Here is a 19835-nt window from a genome sequence, read left to right as displayed (position 1 = left end):
TTTCCCTGTAATTGACACACACTGGGCATCATCCTGTCCTTGGGTACCAAGTAGAGAAAATGTGACTTGTCTTCTACATGGTTTCTCATTGCATATCTGAGAGAGGATGCAGAGTAGTTGAGAGCACAGGCTTAAGATCAGACGTGAGTTCACATTCCAGCTCTCCCACCTTTTAGTTCTTGTGTAAATGTGGGAAAACCCTTGAACCTCTTACAGCCGTGGTTTCCTCCTCTGAACAGTGTGGGTAACAGCAGTACTCCCTTCTGGGTTGTGAGGACTAACTAGAAAAGGTCACCTCTGTACAGCAGTGAGCACAACTCTGGACACAAGGGAAGAACTCAGTCAATACGTGTGAGCTGCCGTTACCTTTGAGGATCTTACAGTGTGTGCTGGTGTGCCATCTTGTCCTCTCAGGTAGAGAAGGTGAGAACAACATCAGAACTGCAAAAGCAGAGTTACTCTCTTCTCTGTGTTTCAGTTCTTGTGGAGTAAGCAGTCTAATAAAGGGAGTCTGTATTTTGTGTAAACTCCCTTAAATTCTCATCATATTAAGACTACCCAATGTCTAACATCTTGGGGTGTGTGGTTTTAGATCAAAAGAATAAATCGCTTTCCATCTGAAAGTTGGGAGCAGTAGCCTTTCTTATACTGTTTTTAAACTTGTTCAATTACAATTGGTTGCTTAAAACAATGAAAATCCTTACTTCTTCTTCACTTAAATTTTTTGAAGTGTATTTATTTATTTTGAGAGAGAGAGAGAGAGCATGCGATCAGGGGAGGGGCAGAGAGAGAGGGAGAGAGAGAATCCAAACAGGCTCCATCCACACTGCCAGCACAGAGCCCGATGCGAGCTCAAACTCATGAACCGTGAGATTATGACCTGAGCCGAGATCAAGAGTCAGACGATTAACCGACTGAGCCACCCAGGTGCACCAAAAATTCTTCACTTAAAATTTTTAAGATGGTTTTACTCAGTAATACTGAACTGAAATAGCCCCTTAGTGCCTTCTTTACCTACATATTGTCCTTGTCTTCATGTGTTGGGGTCCTGTTTCAAAGTTTTAAAGAACTTTTAAAACTTAAGATGTAGCATTTTTTAGCCTTGAAAATCCTATAATTAATTAGTGACACCATAAGGAATAACTAGTTTTCAGTTTCATTCATTATTGATAATACACCTGATTTCATTTTTGTTAGTATCAAAATGGTTGTATTTTAGCCTTAATCTACTAATCAATGAAAAAATGAAGATGAATAATTAATGTTAACTTACTAATAGCTTGTAGAAAACTTTTAATCTTTTGATGCTGTTTTTTTACATTGACATGTAAAGAAAACAATTGCTTGTAATCTGTATATGGATGCAAAATTGATAAATTATTCCTGGGTGATATATAATTGATAAGCTTGAATAAGTTAATGTCCTTTTTTTTTTTTTTTTTTTTTTGAGAGAGAGAGGGCACAAGTGAGCGAGGGCAGAGAGAGAGAGAGACTCCCAAGAGGGGCAGAGAGGTGAGGAGGGGAGAGAAGCAGGGCTCGAGCTCACAAACTGTGCGATCATGACCTGAGCCGAAGTCAGATGCTTAACCAACTGAGCCACCCAGGTTCCCTAATGTCATCCTTTTAGCTAAAATAAGAGTAGTACATTAAAATACACCTCAGGGAATATTTTTCCTTCATTGTAAATCCTGTGCTTTGACTTGACAGTGCTTGTGTACAGCAGGTGGACTAAATTAGTGTAATTGCTGATCAAAAATGAAGTAGGAAATAAACTAATTTGCTTCCCGAATCAGTTTATCAGTCCTAATGACAGAACTGGCACCTAATTCCCGAATCTTCCCCTACATTTACATAATATTTGGTTTAATTTTCAGAGAAGATGTCTCTACTAGGTATTACCTTAGGTGATGAAAGACTTGGTTTCTGATATTGGGCGTGCATTTGTTCTCTGCTTCACTGAAAAGACTTGAGTTTAAATATCCAGGATGTTTTCTAATGATAATTCCCATGGAGATTTAAGTCTCTATGCAAAGATAACTAATATTTTCCTTTTAAAGCATTTTTATATATAAGTTAAGAATTAATTCATATATGGAGTTTATTGGTTTTCATTTATTCTTCCTTCACACTTTTTGTCATTCCCTTTCTTAAAAAAGAAAAAAATTTATCGTTCCTTTCTCTAGCTACCTTCTTCTTTTATTGCCAAACATCCAAAATAAGTGGTTTATACCAACTTCCTCCTTTCTGTATTATCTTTCCCTTCCCTTCCCACTTTTTACCAGAAATCAGAAGCTAGAAGGGAGTCTAGCATTGGGTGTTTAGTGTGCGTCTTGCTCTTGGAACCTTTCCCTTGTTAGCACACTTAATCCTCGCAGCCTGGATTGCCAAGTGTCCAGAATCGAACCCACATAGTCTGGTATTATAGCTTTTTGTTTGGCAGAATGAAAATTTTGTAAACAAAAATGTCCCTTCGTTTTTGTTTTTGTTTTTTTTTTTTTTTTCTTTTCTTTCTTTTTTTAGTATGTTGTTTATGGCTCAGGATTCTCTGAGACCAAACCTCAGGGTTACTAAACCTTGGTGATAGGAAACAAAAGATGCCAGGAATTTGCTCCTGGAGGCTCTGCAGATGGAAACTGGTCTGTGTGGGTGCCAGCCCTGGCTGAGAGAGCTTGTTCTTCCGGGGCTTAGGATCCTACAGATGGATGCTGGGTGCTCACACTCCAGATGCAGCCAGCGTCTGTACTGCCACAATAGAAGCCTCTCCATCTAGATCCAGTTGTTGAGTAGATTAAAAAAAGAGAGAGAGAGAGAGAGAGAGATAAGGCAAGTTAGGGATCAGGCATTCAGGTTTAACAGAAAGCATTCTTCCTGTAGGACTTTCTGTGATACCTACGTGTATAGGAATAAAATAAAATACTACAGATACCACCATATGATGGGTCAAACTTCTGCCAGATTTTCCTTTCTCTGCCCTACTATACTACTTTATGTTCTTTCTCACTGCAATTACCCTCTAATTCATTTGTTCAGTACACTTACTTATTGACTAGACTTTTAAGGACTGTTATGTGCTGGGCAGGCACTGGTATCACACAGGTAACTGAGAATCAGAATGCAAGTTCTTGTCCATGAGTAACTTCTAGAAGCATTCAGACTCTGCATGTGTTTTCCTCGGAACAGGGCAGTGCTTCCTAATCACTGCTCGTTCCAGACGGCTGTTGTTTTGTGTTATTTTGTTTTTAATAAATTTGTTTTTTTAAAGAAGTTTTAGGTTTACAGAAAATTGAGCAGATCTTACCCAGACTTCCCACATACTCCTCTCTCTCCCACTCAGTGATGAACCAGTATAGATACATTGCTATCAACTAAAGTCTATAGTTTACATTAAGGTTCACTTTTTTTTTGTTTGTTTTTGAGAGAGAGAGAGAGAGAGAGACAAAACACATGAGTGGGGGAGGGGCGGAGATAGAGGGAGACACAGAATCCAAAGCAGGCTCCAGGCTCAAAGCTGTCAGCACAGAGCCGAACACTGGGCTCAAACTCATGAACCGTGAGCTCATGACCTGAGCCGAAGTCGGACACTCAACTGACTCAGCCATCCAGGTGCCACAAGGTTCACTTTTTGTGTTAACATGAGTTTTGACAAATGTTTAATGACATACGTCTACCATTACAGTATCCACTCCCCCACCCTCCTTGGCGACCACTGATCTTTTTATTGTCTCCATAGTTTTGCCCTTTCCAGAATGTCATTTAGTTGGAATTTTGTAGTATGTAGCCTTTTCAGACTGGCTTCTTTCACTAAGCAATATGCATTTAAGCTTGCTCTCCATGTCTCTTCGTGGCTTAATAGTTTCTTTCTTTTTTGTCCCTGAGTAATATACTCAGTTGTGTACATGTACCATGACAGTCTATCCATTCATCTTGGTTGCTTCCAAGTTTTGGCAGTATGAAAAGGCTGCTATTAACATTCATGTACAGGTTTTTCTGTGGACAAAAGATTTTAAGTCATTTGGGTGAACACCTAGGAGCACAATTACTGGATTGAATAGTACGACTGTTTGCCTTTGTAAGAAACTGCCAAACTATACCATTTTTGCACATTCTCGACATTTGGCGTTGTCAGTTTTCTGGATTTTAGTCATTCTGATAGCTGTGGAGTGTTTTTTTTTTAATTTTGGGTTTTTTGTTTTTGTTTTTAGAAAGAGAGTGGGGGGAGGGGCAGAGACAGAGAGACTCTTAAGCACGAATCCCAGTCACTTCTAGCTTTTGATTTAAAGTGATAGGTGTGGGGCACTTTGGTGGCTCAGTTGAGCATCCAACTCTTGATTTTGGCTCAGGTCATGATCCCAGAGTCATGGGATCGAGCCCTGCGTTGTGCTCCACGCTCATCCTGCCTTTAAGATTCTCCCTGCCTCCAGCCCTCTCCCCCCCCCCCCGCCCCTCCCCTTCGCTCACACATACACTCTTTCAAATAAAAAAATAAAGTGAGAGGTGTATGAATCTTTTTTTCACTTGAACACTTAAAGGCCATTATAGGGTTATTAATTAACCTAATATAAATATTGTTGTATCTCAGGGAATAGGGAGGCCAGAGGAGAGGAAGTGAGGGAGGGGAGCTGTTGGTCAGTGAAGCAGCAAGAACATAACATTTATTAAGTCTGCCATCTTAAATGAGTGAGATTAAAAGCACCCCAAAACTATTCTAATAGTAGTATCAAAGATCATTGATCACAGATCATAGTAACAAATTCAGCAATGAGAAAGTTTGAAATATTGTGAGAATTGCCAAAATGTGACAGTGACAAAGTGAGCAAATGCTACTGGGAGATGGTGCCAATAGACATACTTGATGTGGGGTTGTTACAAACCTTCCAGTTTATAAAAAATGCAATATCTGTGAAGCACAATAAAGCAAGTTATTCCTATAATTTGTGTCTTCTCTCTTTTTCCCTGGTTTAGCCTAGCTAGACGTTTATCAGGAGCATTTTAAAGAGCTAGCTTTTGGTTTCATTGACTTTTCTTTATTATAGTTATCCTATTCTCATTTATGCTTTAATTTTTATTGGTTCTTTTCTTCCACTTGCCTTAAATTGTTCTTCTTTCTCTGGCTTCTTAAGTTGGAAGCTTCGAGTATTGACTTTATATCTTCTTTTCTAATACATGCATTGAGTGCTATAAATTTCCCTTGAAGTACTGCTTTTGCTTGCATTGCACAAATTTTGATATGTTGTGTTTTCATTTTGTTCAAATATTTAAAAAGTTCTCTTGTTTTCTTCTTTGACCCCTGTGTTATTGAGAAGTATGGTGTTTCATTTCCAAGTATTTTGGGATTTTTTTTCAGCTAGATTTCTGTTACTTGTTTCTAGTTTAATCCCACCGTGGTCTGGGGGCATTTTTTTGTATGACTTCCATTCTTTTAAATTTGTTGAGGTATGTTTTATGGTGCAGAATGTGGTCTGTCCTGGTGAATGTTTTGTGTGAGCTTAAAAAGAATGTGTATTCTGCTGTTGCCGGGTGAAGTTTACTCTGTCATTTAGATTCAGTTGATTGATGATGCTGTTCACTTCAATCATCCTGCTGTCAGTTACTGAGAGTATTGAAGTCCACAGTGATTATTATAGTGGATTCATCTGTTTCTCCTCACAGCTCTGTCAGTTCTTCCCCATGTATTTCAGCTTTCTCTTAGTGGGCACGTGTACATGAAGAAGTCTACTCTGTCAGTCTCTCTTTTAATTGGTACATTTAAACCACTTATATTTAAAATGATTAGTGATGTCATTGGATTAACATCACTGTACTTGTTTTGTATTCTTTGCACTTGTTCATTATCTTAAAACAATCTTCCCCATTTCCTGCACTTTCTGGTTTTAATTGAGCATTTTATATTCCATTTTATCTCCTCTCAGCATACTGATTATATTTAAACCTTTTTTTTTTTTTTTTTTTTTTTTTTTTTTTTGGTAGTGGTTGTCCTAAGGTTGGATAGTATACAGGCAATCTAGGTCCACTTTCAAACACCACTGTATCACTTCCCAGGCAACACAGGGTCTTTATGCAGAGTGTTACCAGTTCCTCCCTCCTAACCTCTGTAGCACTGCTGTTATTCATCTGATTTATCCATAAGTCATACCCACTCCATATGTTGTTGCTATTACTTCAAATAAACAGTTATCTAGTGTATCAATTAAGAATAAGAAATACAAGGTTTAATTGCTTTCATTCATTCCTTTTTTAATGCTCTTCATTTCTGTCAACCTTAAAAGTAAAATAGCCAACTAGTTGACCAGCAAAATGAGTTTATTTGGGAATTGCAGTAGGGGGTACACAGACTATGACAAACCATAGGCAAGTCCAGAAAACACAGGAGAGGGTTTGCTTTTACAGAGGAAAGGACAAAGTGGGAGGGGCTATTTGGAATGAAAGCTCATTGGAGGAGGGCGAGAGTTCAGGTTTATGGTGACTTCTCATTGGCTGAATTGTTGCTGGGCTGGAGAAAATCTTCTTTCCTCCTCCTGCGGGTAGTAGGCTTCTTCCTCTTGGGAAATTCAGACATGCTGCCTTTTCCCTGCTGAGGTCTGCAAACGGCACAAGTGGTTATGGGCAAGAACTACCCCCTTGGGGGCTTTCTGACTCCATTTGAAATGAGGTTTCCTTTACTCATTTTCATTTCTTTATGTAGCACCAAGTTTCTGTCCTCTGTGATTTTCTCTGGGAAGAGCTTCGAACTTCAGTTTTCCTCTGATGTCCTTGCTTTGTCCCATCCCACTGTTGTCTTTCAGTTTCCTCCCAAAATCCTTCTAAATGAAGTCTCAGATGTAAACCCTGTTGATGGATGCTGTAGTAGTGAAGTATTAGGGAGGGGGATAATTCTATAATTCTAGGTTTAAATCTCCATTTTTTGTTTTGTGGGGTGTATTTGATTTTTAGTGGGTCAAAATACCTGGCATAAGGCTTTAGTAAAACAGTTTATTCTGAGGCCTCGCCTTCCATACACAGAACAAAGCAAGAACAGAACAATGCTGGGCTGATTTCAGAACGGTTATTTTCCCCCTCCACCTGCCTGTAAGCCCCGTGGGCATTTTCTCCAGTCTTCAGGGTAGGAACCTGGTGGGGGCTCCTAGAGGTAATACTCATGAAAGTGCTAGACTCCTCCCCTAAGACTGAGCCCTCTGGAATTTTTTTTTTAATTTTTTTTAATGTTTATTCATTTTTGAGACAGAGACAGAGCATGAATGGGGGAGGGTCAGCGAGAGAGAGGGAGACACAGAATCCGAAACAGGCTCCAGGCTCTGAGCTGTCAGCACAGTGCCCGACGCGGAGCTTGAACTCACAGACTGCGAGATCATGACCTGAGCTGAAGTCGGGTGCTTAACTGACTGAGCCACCCAGGCGCCCCTGGAATTTTTAGCTCAAGCTGGTTCGTGCTGAGCCTCCAGCAACCATCAGTTACAGTTGAAGAGTTTCTAGCAGTACTGGCTCCAGCATTGGTTTCTGCTGCCAGTAAACCAGGATTCTCCACATTAGCCTCTCTCTGGTTTTCAGGGCAGATCTTTACCTGTGAACTTAATTCTCTACTGAATCTAAGAAGCACTGTTGTTTTTCAGTTTATTTAGTTTCTTCATGTGAGTAAGAGAGTAATGACTTCCAAGTTCTTCACAGAAACCAGAGCAGAAACCAGAAGTGCCCTTGGTGGTTGGTTTCTAACCAGCAGTGGTCAGATGTGTCTGTTCTCCAATGGATCGTTCCTGGTACAGTATAACTATAGAAGAATTGTTAACACTTAAAACTGAAGTGCTAAGTATTCTGTTTAGTAAAGGGAAAGGCTCTGAGGTGGAGGAAAGAGTACTGTGTGTATTCCTTTTTGATAATAGTGGTAAGGGAAACAAAGGCAAAAGAAATGTAGCTTAAATCTCCTCAGAGCTTGCAGCCCACTCATAAACACTTGAAACATGCAGACCATGACCTTCCTCAAGCAACTCATGGCTGCCTTACTTCCTTAATGTTTTTGTTTTATTAAAGACTAAAAGTAACCTTATCTTAACAGCAGCTAGCCCCTCAAGGTCCTGAAATCCTTGCTTTCAAATTCCTTAGAGGCTACGCTATCCCTTACCTCCACTAACTTAAAAGTATATAATCAGTCACTCCTCGCAACCCTAGTGTGGTTCTTTCTGCCCACGGGTTCTGTCCCTGTGTTTTAATAAAATCATCTTTTTGCACCAAAGACATCTCAAGAATTCTTTCTTAGCCATTTTCTCAAGAATACCTTCAACAGAAGATGGACAGTTTTTCCTTTGGGGACCCTAGGAAGGGGGAAAGAAACATGAGAGGAGCACTGAGCTGAGTTTAGGAGAGGTGGGTGTCCATATGTCTATTTTAGTAAATTTTAGGAATTATTCTGAAACATTTTAAGCATACTAAAGTATATTAAAGAATACACAGATGTGTACATGTAAGGAACAAGAAATATTTAAACAAATGTGGTAACTAGTTATAAGTTGACAACCTAGTATGTGGGCTTTATTTCCAGAAAACAAGTACTCAGAAAGAAAGCATGTTGAAAAGCATGTGGGCCCATTCTGTTGTTGTGTTTCATGCATTATTTAACTTATTTGCTACTCCTGTCTGGATGCACACCTTACCAGCCAGTGTTTCCTTTCAGAGCTCAGGAAAGCACTGTACTCTCCTAAGCCTGTGAAGTAGATATTCTGGTTACCACCATACAGCTGACAGTACTGAGGCTGCATGAGATGACCTGGAGAGAGGTTAAAGAACTTACCAGAGGCCTGTCTGGCATCATTGCATCTTTCTGCAGATGCTTTAACCTTTACCCGATGTTTGTGCCCCTTGAGTTCACTGTGGGTGATTACAATGCAGAGCACCCCACTTTCTGAAAATGCTCCCAGTCTTTTAGCTTTCACAGTACCCCACTCTTTTCCAGCCTCCTCAACCAGCCTTTCATCTTCAGGAGCTCTTCTTAGACATCTTGTGTTCTGTCACTGAGAGACCAGCAGTAGCTTCTGGCCTTTCATTATGGAAGAACGATGTCTTTTGGGAAACCTATTCTAGGTCTATATATAAAAGTTCATTTGTTCTGTGTCTAAAGAGACTCCACTTCTCTCCAAGAAGGAAAGAATGTTTGGGTTTGTAGCTACAACTTCTGTTTGGCTCAGAGAACTTTCTCCTTCAGATCTTTGGCCATTTCTACTATTTTCTAAGATTGAGATTGCCAGAGACTTACTATGAAATAAGCAGAGCATTGGTAGGTATTCTTTCTCATGTCAACACACTTCTTTATCAACCAGCACTGGATTGATGACCAGAGCAGGTAGATCTTTTTAAAAAACTTTTTAGAAGATTTTTCTATTTTTAAGTAATCTCTACACCCAGCATGGGGCTCGAACTCATTACACCAAGATCAAGAGTCACATGCTCCACCAACTGAAGCAGCCAGGCGCACCCAGACTATGCAGATCTCTTATTCCTCATCAACATTTGTTCTCTAGATTCAGCATCTATTAATTTTGCCTGAATGAGTGTTTACTGTACTTGTTGCATTTTACTTTTAACAGAAGCCCTCCTTTCTCTCCTCTTTCTTTTTTTATGTATCTATTTATTGCTGTGGGCTCATGGGTTCCAAGGTTTTTTCAATTATTTATATATATCCTCTTACTGTCCTTAATTACTTTGGTGCTCAAACTATCCTATATTGGGCCAATAGGAGCTCCTTCAGGGTGATTCTAATTCATTCACTCATTCATTCATTCTTTCTTGTATACTTCCTTATTTTCTTGCATAAAAGTACGTTTGAGGCTCATCTTGTCCCTTCTCAATGGTGGAATCAACAGCTATTTTTTTCTGAGGAATGCTCCTTGCTTTTAGTGGGGATGATACTAGAAGCTAAGATTTGAATACTAGGTGTGCTTATTGCTCTGTTGAAGTGTCATCTTGATCCTTTCAGCAAACAGATCTAGGAAATATATACATGTATACAGTGTGTACTGTGTACATACATACATATAAAACCATACCTGTGTATATACATACATATATGCATATATACACATGGACATATAAAAATAAGCATATGCACTTACATATTTTGGAAATATGTGCAAATATTGGCTCCCAATAACATCATCATATTTGTACATTTTCTCAATTCTGTGATACACCTAAAATAGTTCTGGAATTATTGGGGCACCTGGGTGGCTCAGTCAGTTGAGTGTCCAGCTTCAGCCCAGGTCATGATCATGTGGTTTGTGAGTTCAAGCCCCACATCAGGCCTACTGCAGCCAGCCTGTCAGCACAGAGCCTGCTTTGGATCCTCTGTCCCCCTCTCTCTGCCCCTCTGCTGCTTTCACTGTCCCAAAAATAAATAAATACTTAAAAAAATAAATAAAACAGTTCTGGAATTATTAAAAATTTTTATCAGTTTAAACTAGTAGAACACTGTATGTTTATTATACTTGAATTAAAAAAATAAATTTGGGGGTACCTGGGTGGCTCACCTGGTGAGCATCTGACTCTTGATTTCAGATCAGGTCATGATCCTCAGGGTCGTGGGATCAAGCCCCATGTCAGGCTCCATTCTCTCTTTCCTCCCCTGCCCCTCTCCCCTGCTTATGTTCTCTGTCTAAAATAAAAAACAAAATTAAAAAAACATTTATTTTAAAAATAAATTTTTTATAAAGTGAGTCTTGAAGAGATATCTGCACACCCATGTTTATGCAGCATTACTCACAATAGCCAAGAGGCAGAAAGAACCAAAGTGACTGTCAACATTTTTTCCTCATGATGAATAGATAAATAAAATGAGGAATATCCATACAGTGGAATATTATTCAGCCTTAAAAAGAAAGGAAATTCTGGGACACCTGAGTGGCTCAGTTGGTTAACCATCTGACTTCAGCTTGGGTCACGATCTCATGGTTCATGGGTTGGAGCCCCTGCTTTGGGCTCTGTTTGGACAGCTTGGAGCCTGGAGCCTGCTTCGGATTCTGTGTCTCCCTCGCTCTCTGCCCCTCCCCCATTCATGCTCTGTCTCTCAAAATAAATAAACATTAAAAAAGAGAGAGAGGAAATTCTGACATATCCTATAGCATAGATGAACCTTGAGGACATTGTACTAAGTAAACCAGTCACAAAAGGAAAAAAATTTTGTATCAATTTATAAGTTTATTTATAATAGTGAAGTTATACATAAACTTAAGTGTTATAATTATACATTTTGGAATACCAAAAGAAAATGATCCTACTAAAATGATTTCAGAGTTTGTAAGTTTGTCATTCACCCTACCAATTTTTTTTCCTGTCCTGAACATTGTGATAAAATGTTATAGACACTCAGGGCACCTGAGTGGCTCATTCGGTTAAGCGTCCTACTCTTGATCTAAGCTTAGGTCACAATCTCATGGTTCGTGGTTTGAGCCTCGTTTGAGCCTGCACTGACAGCACAGAGCCTGCTTGCAATTCTCTCTCCCTCTCTCTCTGCCCTTACCCCACTAGTGAGCTTGCTTTCTGTCTCTCAAAATAAATAACTAAACTAAAAAAATGTCGTAGAGACTCTATTTTGTTATCTTCCTCTTAAGATTGTGGAGTTTTATTCCAGTAGACAGTTACATTACTAGTAGATCACCTTGATTCGTGGAGGCTTACTGGTAGATTTTTTTCTGGTGGATCTATTTTGGTTTTGCCCTTGTCCTGTGACTTAGTGTTTATTCCTAAGTCCCTTCTTGATGTCACTGGGAAGCCTGTGGTATTTATGAAGCCTTTCTCACTTCGTGGGACTTGAATTCCCAACTTTGTATTCCCCCCGACAACTCAATGTGTGTCCTACTGAGAATCTCTGCCAAACTCTACATCCTTCTAACTGCTGGTTTTTCTTAGAGTCTCACCCTGTGCATGTGTAGTTTAGGTGTTAGCCAAGGATTTGAGAGGAATTTATATACAGATATCGGGTCTTCCTGCTCCATTGTGTGAGTTTATCCATTCTATAATTTATCCATTCCAGTGTTGATAGATGTTTGAGTTGTTTCTGGCCTTGGATATGTGAATAAAGCTGCTATGGACATTCTTGTGCTTCTGTTGGTAAACAAATGCACTCATTTCTCTTGGGAATATATCTAGGAGTAGAATTGCTGGATCACAGAGTAAGCAGATTTGTTTATCACATACTGTTGGTTTTGCCTTTTCCAGAATGTTTTATAAATAGAATCATACAGTATGTAGCTTTTTTAGTCTGGCTTCTTTCATTTAATATAATATTTCTGAAATATATCTGTGTTGTTATGTTTATCAGTAGTTAATTTATTTTTATTATTGGATTATATTCCGCTAAATTCTTGAAATGAGTGTTTAGTGTTTTTCACACTCCTCTAACATATGCATTTGAAGGCTATAAATTTCCTCTAACCACAATTTTTAGTTACATCTTACATGTTCTTATATCCTATGTTTATCATTTTATTTCAAAATAATTTTAATTTCCATTGTGGTTTCTTCTTTGATCTGTAGGTTATTTAGAAGTCTGTTTCTTGAAATGAGTGTTTAGTGTTTTTCACACTCCTCTAACATATGCATTTGAAGGCTATAAATTTCCTCTAACCACAATTTTTAGTTACATCTTACATGTTCTTATATCCTATGTTTATCATTTTATTTCAAAATAATTTTAATTTCCATTGTGGTTTCTTCTTTGATCTGTAGGTTATTTAGAAGTCTGTTTCTTCATTTCCAGTATAGGGACATTTTCTGGTTACCTTTCTCTTAATGGTTTCTGGTTTAATTTTGATGTGGTTAAAGGGCATACTCATTGTGATTTCAGCCCTTTGAAATAGAGTGAGGTTTTCTTTTGATCTCTTTTTAATATACTCTTTGCTTTAAAAATGAAGTTATCAGATATAGTCTTCTATATATGTTCACTAGATCACCTGTATTTATCATCTTATTCAGGTTATCTACATTTGTACTGCTATATTTGCCTACTCATTCTACCCATTTACCAAGAGAAGCATATTGAAGTCTCCTACAATTATTGATTAATCTATTTCTTCTTATAATTCAGCTTTAGTTTAAATATGTTGAGACCATGTTAATAGCTGCCTATGAATAAAAAAATTTTCCATCTTCCATATGAACCTTTTCCCATTATGAAATCATTGTTTTATGTCTAATTCTAATAATGCTTCTCACCCTCTTTGACCACTTACTACATCTTGTTTGGTTTTAATGTACCTACATCAGCTTTCTTTTGGTTAGTGTTTGCTATATATCTTATTCCATCCTTTTACTCTCTGTATCCCTATATTTAAAGTGTATCTCTTTTAAGGAAAATATAATTGGGTGTTTTGTTTTTTTAATCCTAACAGTCTTTGTCTTCTAATTGGATTATATAGTCTATTTACATTAAGTGTAATTATTTTCTGCTGTCTGTCCTATGCTCATTTCTTCTCTTGTCCTCTTTTTGGCTGATTGTTTTTTTCCCCTCTCTGTTTGCTTGGTCGTTATACGCACTTTATTCTTTTAGTGGCTACCCTAGTGGCATCTCTTCTTAACAAAGTCAGATGCTGCCTGGCACTTTACTTTTCTCTCAGACTATGAAAGAACTTTGGAACACTATATACTTCTAATGTACGATTTCTGTTTGTCCAACTTGTTTTCTTGGGTGGACTAAGTCGTGATCAGTGGTAGAATAATTACGGTCTCCATGAAGACATTAATTAGAACTGTGGTACTATAGTTGGCCAGGTCAGAAGCTAGATTTCTGGAGGAGTGTTGGATGAAATGCTTACCCTATCACTTATTTGGCTTTATCCCTACATGCACGTTGTTTACTGGTACAGTATTGACACTCACCAGAAAAGAGCACCTCCAGTTGCATCCAGGGACTGTGGGTGGGCAGCCCTGAGGGCTATTCTTAGATGCTGGTAAAGCTTTCAAGTTGAGTCACGTGTTCATGGTTACTAATCTGCCTCTGTACTAATTCCGTGCTGGTGACTCTAATCTGTGGGATACATACTTTTGTATTTAACATAGCCATCTGCGTGTAGTTTGCTTTTACTTCCATTATATTTTCTCATCACGTTTGATATTTTAAAAATTGTCAGAAAAAGTATATCCTTTTTCCAGTGACTTTTTGGTCAGGTTTACCATAATTCATGTAACTTTAGGTCCACAGTAGGTTGGCTTCTACTGTCTCATTTTATTGTTTGATTCCACTTGAAGTAACAGGGAGGAAATCGTGTGTGACTCACTCCATCATTGCTCTGTGCTTTCTGGAAATACTGTGTTCTGATTATCCATGATCAATTATAAATGAAAAAGAGTCTGTGTGCCTACACGTTGAGCGCCTGTTCTGTGCTACTCATGTCTGTTAATAATCTCCATCTGGTTTCTCTAAATTTATGCTGTGAATTGATGAAGAATTATCTAGTTGTCAGGGTGCCTGGTGGCTCAGTGAGTTGAGCGTCTGTTGATTTCCTCTCAGGTCATTACCTCACAGTTCATGAGATCAAGCCCCACATCAGGCTGTGCACTGATAGCACAGAGCCTCTCTCTGCCCCTCCCCCGACTCACACTGTCTTTCGCTCTCAAACTTTAAAAAAATGGATTATCTAGTTGAAAATATATTAACAGTCCAACAACTAATCTGTATTTCAAGTGAAAACTTTTATGTGTTCATACAAGTAATACTCTTTAATTTTAGTTATTTAACTTTTTAAATCCATTCAGCTTAAATTCGTATCTTTATATAGTATTGTCCAAATTATTGGACATGTTTATTCAAAGTTCCTAAAACTGATAGTGGACATCAACTTTTAGTTATGTCAAATTCATGATTTTGAAATATGTATATATGTGAATCCTTTAGTAATGCTATTTAAGAATATAATTTACTCAGACTGAGTCATATTACTGTACTTGGGTGTTTCTTCCCAGAATGTGTACTCAGAACCTAAAAGGGAAAAAGGAAATGGTTGATCAGTACATATGGTCTGTGATTTCTGGGACCAGCACATTGGTTCCTGTTTGGGTGTGTGTTTAGTTCTGCTCCATTAGAATGTGGGCTCTGCTCCACCCTCCTTTTCAAAAAAATTTTTTCTTCTCAAATGTAATTTATGAAAAATTAGGTTACAGGGCTAAGAGTAAATAAACGTGTGCAATGCCACGTTTCAGACATAAAGGAACACTTGCTATATTTAAGAATAAACTTCTGTAGATTGAACATAAAGACTTTTCATTTTCTGTTTCAAGATACACTTTTGGCAGCTCCCATAATCACAGTAAAGATGTTTTCTAATCCTTCTTTGACCGAGGACTCTGTGGCTGCTGCTATAAAGTCAGCATTTAAATTCCACGAACTGTAAGGGGCAGGAATAACCAGGATAAGGTCGGGCGTTCTGCTCCTGGACACAGAGTGAATGGGCTGTTTCAGTGAGCCTTTCCACCCAGCTGCCTACAGGGAGAAAACCACGAGGTGGGAGGGGCCTCGAGACCAAGCACCAGGTTCAGCAGTGCTGGCTTTCACAAGAGTGCCACACTGGCACAAGCTTTTGTTTTGGCAACATGCTTCTCAGAGATCCACATTATATACGGTTGTAGAGATAAAGTTCATGACCATATGAAAAAAAAAATTGTGAGTGCTTTGATTCTAGCTTGAGTCACACTGAGTGATTTAAGCACAATTATTTTTAGACTTTTTAAAAAAAGTAGATCTGACTTGCCAAGAATAGAGTGCTTAATTTTCAAATAATTGAAGTAGGGGTTTTTTTTGTTGTTACTGTTTTTCGTCTGTAGCCAAGAGTTATTTATGATTTTAAAATGGATGTGAAAGTAACTCAGACTATTTCAGTGTCTGAAATAACTAAATGATAAAATGACATTTAATATAATTATATTCTCGGGCATGTGAAGGCTTCCTTTGTGGTAACTCTGAATTATTTCATGTTGAGCTTTAGGAGAACATAATTATGGGAGAAATGAAGTCAATGTCATTAAGGATGGAGAGTAGGTATCTTGATAACTTGGTGTGGTGGGGATGCGGCTGGCTGTGTGTCTGCCCCCTCCCTTTGGTTCATCCAGCAGGCTGTTCTGTTAGAGGTTCCTAGAATCATAGGCTGCTTAGGGACTTAGGAGTTACCTGTCTGTAACTTTGTAAGGTTCTCTCCTTACAGGAAGTTCTCTGTCCCCACCACCTGCCATGGTTATCTTAAGCAGCATTGTCCACAGTGGGCTTCATGCTGAGGAGGTGGTTTATCTGGGATACCATGGGTGGGGGCCAGGGGAATGAAATGTTACATCTGGTTTTGAGGGATCTCTGGCACCTGTGAGGAAGAAGATCCAGAAGAGAACAAGCTGGGAGTAAAGAGAAATGATGGGCAGGGGGACACTCCTAGTCCAACTGGTGGGTTTGAATGTGTTGCTGGGTGGCAGATTACGGTGACTCTTCCCCACTTGGCCTGGGACAGATGATTGAGTGCACATAGATTTCACATGTCATTTCCACATATCTTCTCTCCACGGCAGGGAAGGGCCAGCACATTTGTTGCCCAAGGAAGCAAGATGAGTAAGGGGCATGATTTCACCCTAGAGGTTGGCCCAAGTGATGACACCACATGCACAAGGGATGCATCTTTGTCATTGAGTGTGACACATGGGTGAATTGTCGACCCCTTGTGACTGGCTAGCTGGCAGCCAAGAGCTGGGGCTAGAGAATATGGGGTGAGCTCACTTTTAGACATGTTGACCATGATGTACCTCCTGGGACATCCAGGTGGACAAACATGTTCAGGAAGGGATTGAATTTCTTTTTCTTTTTTTTTTTCTTAAATTTTTTAAATGATTATTTATTTATTTAGAGAATAAATAAATAAATGTGCATGAAAGCGTGCACAATTGGGGGAGGGGCAGAGAGAGAGAATCCCAAGCAGGTTCCATGCTGTCAGTGCAAAGCTGGATGCTGGGCTCAGTCTCATGAACCATGAGATCATGACCTGAGCCAGTATCAAGAATCAGATGCTCCACTGAATGAGCCACCCAGGTACCCCAGAAAAGGGTTGAATTGGGGGAAACCTAGACTGTTTGAGAGTCAGATGTCTTAAACTGTTTCGACAACAGGGCACTCATTTGTGTAAAGGTGACAGCTGAAGTCATAGTCTAGTTGGTATTCTTTCTCTTTTCCCATATCCACCACAGTCTTAATTTAAATTCTCCTTCATCTACAGCCTTTCAGTTCACCCAAGGAATTCCTTTCTATCTATATCCACTGAACTGTAGGGGACCTATCCAGCACATTTTGTTTTTATTTAGTATGGTCTGGTGGTTATTCCAGATGATTCCATATCTGCCAGGTCTTAGGTATCAGACCCATTTGGTTCCTATAGATAAATGAGCAGGGAGAGAGAGAGGCTCTTGTTCACCTTTATCAGAGTTGAAGAAATTCAACCACTTCCTGAACACGTATGTCCCAGTAGGTACCTCACAGTCAACATGTCTATCACACTGCCTCAAACTGCCAGAGATGTGCTTTGCAAATCAAATGATCATCCTGCTGCCTTTGGAGTAAGGCTCCTTAGTCCTGGAACATTCTCTTCTGTCCTGTGACTGTACTTGTGTCAGAGACTTGGTGTAGTCCCGGGAGATACGAGGCAGAGCACTGTCCCTGCTGCATTTTCCCATGGCATTAATATTTTCCAAAAGGACACAAGAATGAGAGAAAAAATAACCTTTATCTTTTATGCCTGACAGATAATCAGATTACTCTGGGGATTAGATAAAAATAAGTCATTTGTTCCTATAGGTAGTTACTATAATGACCATGATAATCTTTTGTAAGTGAATTTAAAAATTAAATCAGATAAATAAGATTCAGCTTAGGGAGGGAGTAAATATAGAAAGCATGATGTGAATTTGAAGACAAAAGTTGGCATTCTTTGGGTGAACAATGTTGTGGAGTGAGTTTGCGAGGGGCTGTGTCCCTCTGGAACCCACCCTGCCGTGGGTGTGAAGTCAGTGTTTCTGACAGGCCACAGGGCCTGATGCTTCCAGGCATTGAGGGCAGTGATAGACTGTGCTTCATTCCATTATTTTACTTTCTTTAATATCTTTACAAAATCCACCCAGTGACTCTCCCCCCTCCCCCCAACATCTGGTTTTATTCACAGGCCAAGTTCTCATAGAGATTTCAAGTACCCACAAGAAACTCAATGAGAGTCTTGATGAAAATGTATGTAAACTTTTGATACTTATAAAATATATTTATTTTACATTAAAAATTTGTTTTGCTTAAAGATTCAAAGCTGATGTGAATTTTTCATTTTCTTTTGTTAAAAGTTCAAAAAATTCCATAAAGAGATTATACATGAGCTGGAGAAGAAGACAGAACTTGATGTAAAATACATGAATGTGAGTACACGGTTTTGCTCCACCTCCGTGGGTGGAGGTAGGTGTGGGGCACAGGGGCCTGGCTTTCCCAGGAGGCTACGCTTGCCTGGTCTCTAAGCCCTAGGAGAACTTTCTCTCACTGTGTATCCAGCAGCAGCAAATACGGATAGAGATTAGTATTGAGTATATACACAGATGCATGAAATAGACAAGGTGCCTTCCAGGGCCCCATTTGCATTAACACCTGGGATCTTTATTAAAAAGCATAGAGGACAATATTGCAAGGAATCCTGCTTCTAGAAAGCATTGTCTTCAAAGTACACATACATGGGGATGGCATCTGCATCTGTATTAGTGCAGCTGTTGCTTTCACAAACCAGCACTTGAGGACGTGAGACGTGCTTGGTGTTCTCCCAGTCATCACAGACTGCTCCTGCATGGTGTCCCTTGCCTGTCACCCGGTATTGATGATTCCAGCAGTTTTCTCCATCTGCCTGACCCTCCACACACAGGGCTCTTTCCACCTCCCTTACCTGCTGTAGAGTAGCTACTTTCTTTGCCACCCAAAGACCCTTTCTCACCAAGGCCCCATGTGGCAGTAAGCAGTGTAGGTTACCCTGAAATTGCCCTGCTGCCCCTGTGTGCACTCTGGAGGGACCTCCAAAAGCTGCTGAGGTAGATGTAATGGCAAGCATTTTCCATACGTTATCTGATGTTTATCCCTATAGAAACTCTTATGTAGATACTCTTCTTATCCTCACTGTACAGGTTAAAGGGAGAACATGGGTTTTAGAGAAATTAAATAATTGCTGAGATCACACAGGAAATGAAGGATGATGCCAGAATTCTGACCTAGTTCTATTAGGCTCCCCAAACACTTCGCTACACAGCACCCAAAATAATTGGTTGTGATTGCAATTGTTAATTTTGTTTCTTAAAACTGTAAGTCATAAAACAGTCAGGAACATTAAATTGTTTTTTTATTCCCCAAAGTACTTACCACTCAGTGTCCTAAAACATTGGAGAGAACAAGAAAGAAGAGACATTGTTATCCTACAGGAGCTGCCCTTGTGGTCAGTGGCCCCTTCTGTGAACGGGGAACTTGAGGACAAAGTCACACGTTGAAGTGGAAGGGAGGGAACGGGTGTGCAGGGCCACGTCCAGTGGAAATATTGGCAGCAGTAACTGCCCAACAGTTTGTATGGTGCTACACTAAAACAAGCACAACATTTCACTTACAGGCAACTCTTAAAAGATACCAAACAGAACACAGGAATAAATTAGATTCTTTGGAGAAATCTCAAGCAGAGTTGAAGAAGATCAGAAGGAAAAGTCAAGGAGGACGAAATGCGCTCAAATATGAACACAAAGAAATTGAGGTGAACTTTTCAGCACTTCTTTATTTTGTTGTTGATGATTTGTGCAGTTTACAGGGAAGCTTGCTTACCTCA

The 19835-nt window shown here is 39.3% G+C and overlaps 1 protein-coding gene across 3 annotated transcripts in view; it reads left to right on the top strand.

Annotated features, from left to right (window-relative positions):
* BAIAP2L1 (BAR/IMD domain containing adaptor protein 2 like 1) overlaps positions 1-19835 on the top strand; it is a 93109-nt gene that overhangs the window by 50107 nt on the left and 23167 nt on the right. For all 3 annotated transcript variants that reach the window (XM_042922709.1, XM_042922710.1, XM_042922711.1), the window contains 3 exons: positions 18165-18226; positions 18334-18405; positions 19626-19763. In XM_042922709.1, the coding sequence (XP_042778643.1) occupies positions 18165-18226; positions 18334-18405; positions 19626-19763 (272 nt within the window). The remainder of the gene's footprint in view (positions 1-18164; positions 18227-18333; positions 18406-19625; positions 19764-19835) is intronic.

The sequence above is a fragment of the Panthera leo genome, chromosome E3 (genome assembly GCF_018350215.1).
Source record: "Panthera leo isolate Ple1 chromosome E3, P.leo_Ple1_pat1.1, whole genome shotgun sequence".
NCBI lineage: Eukaryota > Metazoa > Chordata > Mammalia > Carnivora > Felidae > Panthera > Panthera leo.
This window is presented reverse-complemented; position numbering and strand designations above follow the sequence as displayed.